The following is a 10,785-nucleotide window of genomic DNA, read 5'->3' as shown; positions in this document are numbered from 1 at the left end:
TGTTATGATCTGACAAGCAAAAATCATATAATAAAAGACGAATTCAGTCATGTGTTACGTTTTGCAACGTTTTTAATCTTATCCAAAACTTCACATTTTTTCATCATTTATAGTTTGCCAAACAAACAAACCCACAAGCAATAGCACTGATCGGAAATTACAGGTTTTTCATGGTTTGCTATAATGACTAATCGGTTCTTTGAACTCGCATTGCTTGCCCAGTGTGGCACAGTGTTACAGTTTATTAGTGATACATTTCCTCTTCAGGAATATTGTCTTAAGTTGTTTCAACCTCACATTCAAGATTTGCTGAGTTTACGGCTTGATACATAGAGGGTAGATGAAATAAATGATTTTTAAATGAATGTATAGAAAATAGTTTATAAAACATATTTATTACATTATTTAAATAAAAGTATTCAATACATCACTGTACTTTGCGAGGTACTGTATTTAATACAGCTTGTTTTCAAAAGTACTGCTGGTGGTCTGAAGTCGAAAGCACAATAAATCTGTGAATGCATATATTCAATTCCTAAACACACACACAATGCAATGCTGTAATTCTTGGTGCCACTAAACAAAATTTTCCCTTTAAACACTTTTTTTTTTACTTCGTAAGACTAAAATGTTGTTCCACACATAATTCAACTGGAAATGTTTTTTTTTCACGTAAAACGAGCAAATGCAAGTGTACTGCTCCATATGTAACACGACAGTACTCATGACGAACACTCTTATATTCACAGAAGAACTAGCCTAAATTTAAAGCAATGCAAACTGACAGAAAGAAAAAAAAAGTTTTATTTGCGATTACTCTGTTATGACAGTTCTTGCTGGAAACATAAAACATACAGTACTGTAACCATCAAAAGTAGAATTCTATATTGATTCAAATGGCTGAGCTTTGCTCTGGGAATTTGGTGTTTTACTGGAGTGAAAAAGCTTTATGAATGAAAGCTAAATACTGGTGCATTACATAGCTGAGAATCTTTCCGAAATGTGAGGAGCCAGTGAATACTGGCTAATGGGCTTCTTCAATTTGTCCCTAGTAGTCCTTTTGCTAATGTAATATTATCCCTACTAAGTGTTTAAAAATACACAAAAGTATTTTTTGCGTTATAGCTATTTATTAGTCTCTTATGGAAAATTTGCCTGTTTGCTCGTTCTATCAGTACCCATATGAGCTCAAAGTACTTGGAATAATCTATACAATACTATAAACTTCAGAAAAAAAGTTAATTCATTATATTCATAGCTGATATTTTGATCCAGATAAGACACGTTTATTGGTTAAAAAAGTTACAATCGCGTCAAGGAAGCTTTTAGAGTTTATGACCTTGTTTCAATGTTAAGTTGGTCAACTTCTGTACAATCTTGTTAGAAAACATTTCCATAAATATCATTTAAGATTCGGCTCTTTGCCGATAATTAAATTACAAAACGATAAATATGGCATCATGGATATGTATTTACATCGTTATTAACAAAAGGCAATAATCATATTCAAATGTAACAATCTTACTACCACATTTCTCCATTTCAAAACAGACGTGGACAACAGATTCGACTCCATCAAACAAGGAAATACATTCACGATTAGGCTATATACTTATTTTCTTTTTCTTGTTGCTGCTCTTGTTCAAGTTCAAGACAAAACTTTGGCACATTTCGTAAGACTGTCTGAAGTTTTAACAATCAAAGGGCGACACGAGTGTCGCCGATATAAAAACACACCATGAAATATTATTTCAGTTTTGTTTCTTTTTAAAATAAACTTTTGATAAAATACATAAAATTAAAAATAAAATAATTATCTGTAATCTGAAAACTAAAGCTGAAAAAAAAACATTTTATTTTTTCATAGAAAGTGTAATTATTTGTTTTGTTTTTGTTTCCCTTCGATCTCGGAATAAAAGTCAAATTTGGGATCCTGAGAACGGACGAGGCCTGCTGTGGCGAACTCTCAGCTCTTCGTGTTGTTGTTCCACTGTCATTTTGTTCACCGTGGTGTGAATAATGTTTTTTTTTTTTTAAGGTTGCCTGAACCTTTTGGTCCGCAATAAGAGTTTACTCGGATCTTCAAACGTACCATTCGTTGAAGTTGGGCGCTAATGCGTCGCTGTGTGCTGATGCGCTTTGCACGCTTGTTTCAGGCGTTTTGGTAGGATCTTCTGAGTTGGTTGAAACCAGCACAGGCGGCGTGGAGGACTCGTACCCGGAGCTGGCTGCTGGAGACGACTCCGAACCTTGCGACTCGTGCACCTTTGAGAACAAAATTTATTATTATTATTAAAGTACTATGAATGCACAATAAACTACATAGCTTACATCTATATTTTTATGTGTTATTAAGGCCTGAGAATTCAGGTTATAGTAAAATCGTACAACTGATTTGAGAATATATGATTAAAATACAGGCAAAAAAGGAATAAACGTTTAAAAAAACGCTTATAGAGAAGCTTATTCAATTTGGTATTATAAGTTTGGCAGTAAAACAAATTCATCAAATGTACTAGGCTATTACAAAGACTTATCAGTCGTGATTTACCTTCATATGTTTCCTGAGTGAGCTTGGATGCGTGTAGGACTTGTCGCACACTTTGCAGATGTAGGGCTTGTCAGAAGTGTGCACGTGCATGTGCTTTTTTCTGTCGCTGCTGTTCGCAAAGCGCCTGTCGCAGCCCTCGAACTCACACTTAAACGGCTTCTCGCCTAAACAGAGAGTAAACAATGGGATTTCAAAGTGTAGGCTATACATTATAAGAGGTTGTTTATGTTCCACAATGGCGATCAAATTACATTGTGTAATATGCAATCAGTGTGAACAGGCTATCGCTTTCACGCCCTGGTACTGTGACTCTCAAGTACTGTTACATCTGAAGCTTCAAGCTTAAATTCTTCATAATTACTAATATCGTTTTATAGACTAACTGCATTGCGTTTAACACTGTGTAACACTTGCATTAATGTTGCTCATATAAAATATTTTCTCAGAGCTAAACAGTGTAACCGGTGCAATCTAATTGCCAACTGTAGCCATTTTCAACAGCTTGCTTTACATTGCGTGTGATTCTCAGAAGTAACGGGTCATTGATTCTGACACATATCCATCCAGGGGCCATCAGACTAAATATAATTTGTCTAGTTCGCACGTTTTTCTTTTTTCCAATTTCATGGACTGATCAAACAGACATTCTGTTGGACAACTTTTATCCACAAACGTAAGGAGTAGCTATGCAAATAACAAGGCAGCAACCATTCACGAATTCACTGAAATACTTTTTCTAAGATTTTTTGGGTATTCCCTTTATAAATGTTAGAATTCTTATTTAATATTTACGCACATTAATTCAGCACTTCACCTGTACATAAGAACAAAATATAAAAAAGCACTTCCTCAGCCCAAATGTTATCTTAGTGTAAATTACTTTGCTTCTCAAGATGAAAATAATGCGGCCTTGGAGGCCGAAGTGTTATGCTAGGAATTACCTTCAGAACTTTCACTTAATGCATTAATACGTAGCACTTTTATAGAAAATAAAAATAATATAAACCTACCAGTATGGGTCCTCTTGTGAATTTTTAAATTTTCTGATCTTGCAAAAATTTTCCCGCAACCGGGAAAAGGACAAGGGAACGGTTTCTCCCCGGTGTGCACTCTGATGTGGTTTACTAGTTTGTATTTGGCCTTAAAAGATTTCCCTTCTCTTGGGCAGTCTTCCCAATAGCAAATGTGGTTGCTTTGCTCGGGCCCGCCGACGTGCTCCATGGAGACATGTGTGACCATCTCGTGCATGGTGCTGAAAGTTCTGTCACAAGTTTTTTTGGGCCTGTTTATTTGGTTCTCATCTATCCACTTGCAGGACAGCTCTTGTTTAATGGGCTGCCGCATGTAGCGGAAGAAGGCGCCTGGTCCGTGGTGTGTGGGCACGTTCATCCCCACGTTCATGTTGATAGGGTGATTGTAATTGTGTAGCGGAGCGGTCCCGTACGGATCCGCGCGCGGACTCGGAACAGGGCGATAAGGATCCGGCCGCCCGAAAAGCTCTCCACGCAAACCGATGTGCATTTGTCCATTCACAACGTGTCCTCCTGGAGATGTATGACTCACGCTTTGCTCGTGAAGTCCTGGGAACAGAAGGTGGCCCGGGTTGTCCGAGATTCCAGGGGGCGCGTGGAGACCCCCGGCAGAAGTGGCGAAGATTCCGTGCTGCGCGCTTGTGGCCGTCGAATCGCTCCGGTTTCGGAACAAGAAATCTCGCGTGGAGTTAAACGCGCCTCCACCGTAAGAACCGACCTGCCCTCCGTGATGGTGGTGTCCGAGCGCAGCTGCATATCCGGTTGCTTGCGGGGTGAAAGCCGATGTCTGGCTCGGGGCGATATCGTGTGTAACGGAGCTGATTTTAAATGCAGCTGAATGGGACGAGTCCGCGAAGGGATTGAGTCCTAGCCCGGGCTCTCGGTTCCCGAGCTCATGGTGCCTCGGCGTTCCGAAACCTCCAACTCCAAGCGATGGAAACTGGGGACCACTATCGAGGAGCATAGTCATGAGGCTCTGCCAGCAAAATTAAACGGAGAAGAGGGATGGATATTTGAAACCCCAGGTTTACCGGAGTAAAGTTAAATCACGCACGCGTCAAAAAAAACCCGCCTAAACTAACACAGAACATCTGATACACAGAATACGTCGCGTTAAAAATAACGAAAACGCCAAATAATATTCCCAGACTCGGCGAGCAGGGGGTGAGAAACTCCCGTTAGTGGGATCCGTGAGAAAGAGGATCAAACTTCCCCCCCTTTTCAGATGAATGATGTCCTTGGACTGATAAAGTCAATCACTCACTCCTTGCACATAAATGAGTTCGGGAGGCAGGTCTACGGTGTCCAATGAAAAGACGACTCCCACTTGATCACGTGGCAGGAATGGAGGCAGTTCATTGGTTTGATGGCAGTTGATTGGCACCGTCTGGTATTGAAAATAGCAGTTAGTTTCAGCGGTTAAATGTGATTGGTCAGTTTTGGTGTTATTTGCAGGTAAAACAGTGCTGCATTATTTCGGTTCATTTTCGGAACACTGTTTAAATCTTATTTCCAGCGCGCCAAACTTTAATAAACGCACACTAATCCAGTGTTTGGTGAAATTCAGTTTGGGATTAAAAACCACAAATCTAACATTCATAAAAATGCCGAATAACGTTTCGAGCTTTTTTTAAAATTAACTTTGTGGTGGATACTTGGGTCGTACATGTTTACATGCTTTAGGTAGGCTAGTTTTAACTTAATTCATTAAGTTTACTCCCTCAGTTTACTGACAAACAAATACTGCCGCACTAGACTAACAAACAAGTTGTGGAACCAGGTGGAATAGTAATCTAGATCCATAATTTCAATTCATTTTAATTATTCGAAAAAAATATATTTTATTTTTTTATTTATTTGCTTGTTGATTTATTAATTTTAAATGCATTTAATAGACTTAGTAGAATAGAGACACTTTTTAACGTTTAATACATCTATCTATCTATCTATCTATCTATCTATCTATCTATCTATCTATCTATCTATCTATCTATCTATCTATCTATCTATCTATCTAATTACATTTAATTGCGTTCTGGCAGTGTTCCGAATTTCTTGAAGGCTCGTTGGAAAGGGCCTATTTAAGCAGCAGAGGCCATAGGACGCAAGAAAAAGACAGAAAGAAAGATAGCAGTAATTGTAATATGTAGGGAGATTTTTTTTTTGCTCTGCCAGAAAACCGTGCTATTCAGTGAGTTTCACAGGGTTGCTGCTGACACGCTGCAGGACACAAAATCTGATCAAGTTCAGAGACGCGTTGAGTGCTTCAAGCAGCGCTTTATAACGCCAAGCCTTTTCACAATCTCTCTCTCCCCCCTCAGTCTGTTTCCAAAAGCAGCTCACATTTTTGTATTTTAGAGTTCTTTAAAAAGAAAAATCTTCAAATCAGCCTCTAATTCTGCTGTAGTTCTCCGTCTATTCGCACGCAACACACAAGAACAGGGTAGCCAAGTTTTATTTGAAGGTGAGTGTTTTTTGCGATATTGTGACAGATGATAAAGTGTACTTAATATGTAAAGATGTGTGCCCACGCCCCTAAGTATTGTTAAAAGAAAGTGGGGTATTACAAATTGAATATGTTAAATTCAAATAATTAATAAATACTGAAATAATTTATTGGTTGTTTATATCTCAAAGTAGGTAAGTCTATATTGATATAGCTACCACAATATCCTTCTTCCGCTTAGTTTAATCTTTCCTAAACCCCTCCTCTCTCTCCCTCTCTCTCTCCCTCTCTCTCTCTGACACACGGTGCACACAGATTTATAGTGACAGTCAGTAACTTTCCCTTCTGTTTACTAGTTATTTTGCTAGCCTATCTTGTCATATTTCCTCATCTAATTTTCGTTGCAAATATATGTAAACTTTATTATTTGAGTACATTTTATATAAATGCAAAACAAAGCACATATTAGATAAGCCAAAACGCTCCACGTATTTTGTTTAAAATTAATTCCACAGGTAAAGTAAAACTGTAATTGATTCAGATATTGATAAGTTTCAGACATTGCTTACGTGTATAATAAAAAAAAAGTATAATCAAATTTTTTAACTACACTATAAAAACACATTTATGTTCTTTTTTCTAACGTTTCAAAAGACGAAGCGATTGTAGTAGTGGCAATATTACTACTACTGCTACTACTACTACTACTACTGCTACTACTACTACTACTAATAATAATAATTGAATTATTTATAATAGTAGTAGTGTTGTGTGTATATATAACAAGATATACTGTAATAAATGTATTATAACAAATGAGGCAAAATAATTTAATTATAATGTTAATAAAATGTATCTTTTTGTGCTTACTTTTTTATTAATACATTTTTCTTCTCCTTCTTTTTCTCTTTTTTCTTCTTCTTGTTTCGTCTGTTGTAATATAGATGTTATTTCTATTTAGCAATATTGTGGCCTGTGACTTCCCGTCCAGATTATGTTCATTATGGGCATGCGCATAAGACGATAGCTAATTAAGTAGTGCATTTACTCTATAACTGAAGTTAACCAATAAATTGGGCCAGGTATAGGTTTTCTCATTTATTTTACATTTGCATTTATTTTTAGTTCAGTAATTCATTTATGTTTACGACCACCAACCAAAGCCAGCAGTGTTCACTGGTTAACTGTACCGCTCGTGTTGTTTTTAGAAGATATGGTTTAACTGATTTTTAAAATAATTTTTACTGAAAGTAAATTTACAAGTCCTTCAGTTAACTACTTATATTGATTACAACATTTTACTTGCAGTCGCTCTCTGTTAAGCAAAAACCTCTGAACTCCCACTTCCCGTCTGTGTCTCTCTTTTTTTTCTTTTATTCCTTTGTGTGTGTGTGTGTGTGTGTGTGTGCGCGCGCGCGCGCGTGCGTTGGGGGGCGGGGGGGGCATTGAATAGTATGACTTTTTCCGTGCGCCCCTGACAACAATTCAATCAAAAGATAGTTAATATAAATATAAATTGAATTATATTATTATATTAGTTATTTTTATAGTGTTGTTAAAGTCATACGATTAAATATTTGAACCCCCCAAATAAAAATAAAAAACAAGCAGAAAATCCTGCAGCGTTCCCGTTAGCGTATGATTCTGAAACTGCAGCATTCATTCTAGCCTACAGGCACCCAGAAAGAAAATCGGTCTAAGATAACCCTTCTGGTAACATATAAATAAACTAACAGCAATAGCCCAGCTTAAGCCATAACACTTAAACACTCCATCAACATGGATTAGTTAGATATTATTAGTTTAAATGTAGCACACGGGGAGATTTTAGTTTCATTAAGTATACTCACAATAATGCCCGTCTACTGATTACTTGGTTAAAGCCGTTATAAGACGCAATTTCTTTTTAACAGTGCTATATGGTGGGGTAAGAGATTGGGAAAAGTACTTGTTCTGGGCATCAAAATTTGTCTTGTGTGCTACTTGAACTGAATTGTTATACGCAAAAGAAACTGCTAGGAAACATTGCAGAGTTCAAAAGGTGAGGGGACACGTGTCCCATTAGTCTGAATAGTTTTGACACGCCCGGTTGTCATAATTTTGCAGACAGCATGCTTTTTAATATGAATAGTACCTTTTAATTTGCTTCGTTTTTTTATTATTTTTTATCTTTGTAAGCTACATACCCTGGCATATTTTAGAGACACAGGTATTTAAATTTAGGCGCTTGTGGGTCATGGTAAGCGAACTGTGGGCCAAAAAGTGGCACAAATATAAGTTTCCATGGCTTTTGAGCCCTTGGCCAAAATAGTCCATATATAATTCATGTGACATTTCAGGTTTGGAAAAAGACAGGCTCAACTGTAAGGTTTAGACTTTATCAGGATTAATCTTCCCGTTAAGGTGAAGTTCTATGCTCAGGTCGCCAAATTCATTTCTTTTTTCGCCACAACTTCACGGCGACATGTGGGCCATCACTCATGTGCTGTAAGATTTTTTTCCCATGCATGTGTTCTCACACAAACGTATGCAAAACTGATGGTTTATGCTGCAAAAGTATTGTCTCATGCAGACTACTTATCACATAGGGATATATTAACTTGTTTAAATAGCTGAACAGGTGGACAGACATTGGACTCTCTTCCAAACCCTCGAGCTAAGGCAAGCTGCACTAGCGCACCTGCGCACTCCTTCTGCAAATGTATGTAAAAAAAGTTTAAATACATGGATACAGGATCAAAGTTAAAGAAACTGAAGATAGTTGATGCACGTATTTGATTTTAATTTATTGTTTTCATCCATATTCTTCAATGAATTAAAATCTTATTTTAATTTGTCCAGATTTTTAAAAATGTAATAAGTATGCACATATTCCACACCCATAACGATGTTGTATTTGGGCTTGGACGGCTTTTTAGTTAAATATTTTTAGGTAATAGGTGCGATAATGCTGCAAATAAGCAAAATTCGGTGACGAACAACTCAACAATATGCACCACAAAACAGAAGTGCAAACAATGCATCAAAATGTATAAAATAAGTGTATTGTGTGAGTAAATGTTATTATAACTTTTTCTATAGTTGCCAATATTTATACAGTTTTATCATAAAAAAAAAAATGTCTCCCTGAATTTATTAATTTCAGCCCTACTAAACAAGGATAAATTTAGGTGTGTGTGTGTGTGTGTGTGTGTGTGTGTACAGAGATTTTTTTAATACAAGTGAGGTATTACATTAAATTGCTGTACAACCTAGCATAATTTAGTTTTTGACCAAATAAATAAATAAAAATGTACAAAACAGCAGGTCAATGCTTTTAACGAAACGTAATCGTAAGGCTTGTTAGTTTAATAGTTTTTTTTTTTAATAGGCCCGTTACATTAAAAAAATCTCCCGCTTACTACTTTAATTTACTTCAGGCTATTTTGTATATAGATTATTTTAGTTACTGGGATATATTCTGTGTTCGCCGTGCACCAGAAATTACCGTATGATTTGAGACAACATGTAGCTATTAGATTAACATCACAAATTTTATTTGTAGTCTATTTAAAGTTAATTACACGAGTGAAAAGGTGGGGTGTTGGTCAGTCATAAAGTTGATGGATTTTAAATAGTCTTACACTTTGCAGTTAAACAAAGTACATAGGCGTTTTTTCCCCCCGTATAACTGAAAACACTGCTAGTCCAAACCACTCGTCGTCTCTTCGACGGATTGCTGGCCTAAAATGACATTGAACGAAAAAAGCACACACACACACACACACACACACACACGCACACACACACACACAGATGACTAAATGGTATTCCTGGCATGATCAATGTGACGGGGGCGTTTCAAGAGCATTATTTGTCGAAAACCTTCAGTGTGTTGTGTTTTACTACAAACTGTCACCTACTAGGATGAAGAATCCAATTATGAAGGCCTATATGTAAGAACATTTTGGCTCAGGATTTTTGTGATAAGAAGCCAAGTATCTCTTAAAGATAAATCATAATTAATTAGTTTTATGTTTTGTCGATATTTCCCGATGTGAGACGGAAAAGTCGATGTCACTATTCTAATTCTAATATATTATTATATTGTCGTTTGTTGAAAATTTTGCCAAGGATAGTTCACTTTAAACATTTTCACTCAACCGATTGATTAATTTAAGGATTTTATCTATATTTATTAATACATAACTGGGTCTATTTATATGGGGAACTTTGAAAAAAATATTTTAGGCATATTCGCGCAGACCGTTTGAATATATGCACACAGAAGAGAGTAGGTTATTTGAGCATACTAAACGTAAAAAGTTAATAATTAACCGACCATATTAATTACGCTTATGCCTCTTTGTCGAAATGCTTATTATGGCCCAAAAGTTTAGCACAGCTCCGACAGAATAGACTAATGTCTCTAGTTGAATGTCTCAGTTCCATCCTGAGATGTTTTTGTGAGTTGTAATCTTACGCTCAGAAGCCGAAAGAGCCAACAATATTTGTCAGAGCAAAAGCGGCATATATCAAAGCATTTTTACTGCAAGATTGAAAACGGAGTCGTGCAGTGAAACGCCTGCGTGTCCCTTTTAAAACAAACCCAGTCGCTGTCAATCATCGGGCATTCCGACCAATCCCTGAACGCCCTTTTTCCAAACCAGGTTTGCCCGCTGTGCTTTTATATTGCAGCCCGGCCTGGTTCGGAGCATTTTACTACCACGGTTATTGCCACAAATCAAGAGGGTGAAGTGAACGGCATGGGACGCGCA

The 10,785-nt window shown here is 36.9% G+C and overlaps 1 protein-coding gene across 1 annotated transcript; it reads right to left on the bottom strand.

Moving 5' to 3' along the window:
* Window positions 1-376: 376 nt before the first annotated feature.
* Window positions 377-4,806, bottom strand: zic3 (zic family member 3 heterotaxy 1 (odd-paired homolog, Drosophila)). Its single transcript, XM_053506517.1, has 3 exons — window positions 3,562-4,806; window positions 2,552-2,715; window positions 377-2,265 (listed from the first exon to the last, which is right to left on the bottom strand). Exons 1-3 carry the CDS (start codon window positions 4,550-4,552, stop codon window positions 2,083-2,085), a joined length of 1,338 nt encoding a protein of 445 aa, XP_053362492.1. The 5' UTR covers window positions 4,553-4,806; the 3' UTR covers window positions 377-2,082.
* Window positions 4,807-10,785: the final 5,979 nt, after the last annotated feature.

Source organism: Clarias gariepinus, chromosome 10 (assembly GCF_024256425.1).
Source record: "Clarias gariepinus isolate MV-2021 ecotype Netherlands chromosome 10, CGAR_prim_01v2, whole genome shotgun sequence".
In the NCBI taxonomy this organism is placed as follows: Eukaryota; Metazoa; Chordata; class Actinopteri; order Siluriformes; family Clariidae; genus Clarias; species Clarias gariepinus.
Note: the sequence above shows the minus strand (reverse complement) of the source record. Positions and strands in the feature narration are given on the sequence as shown.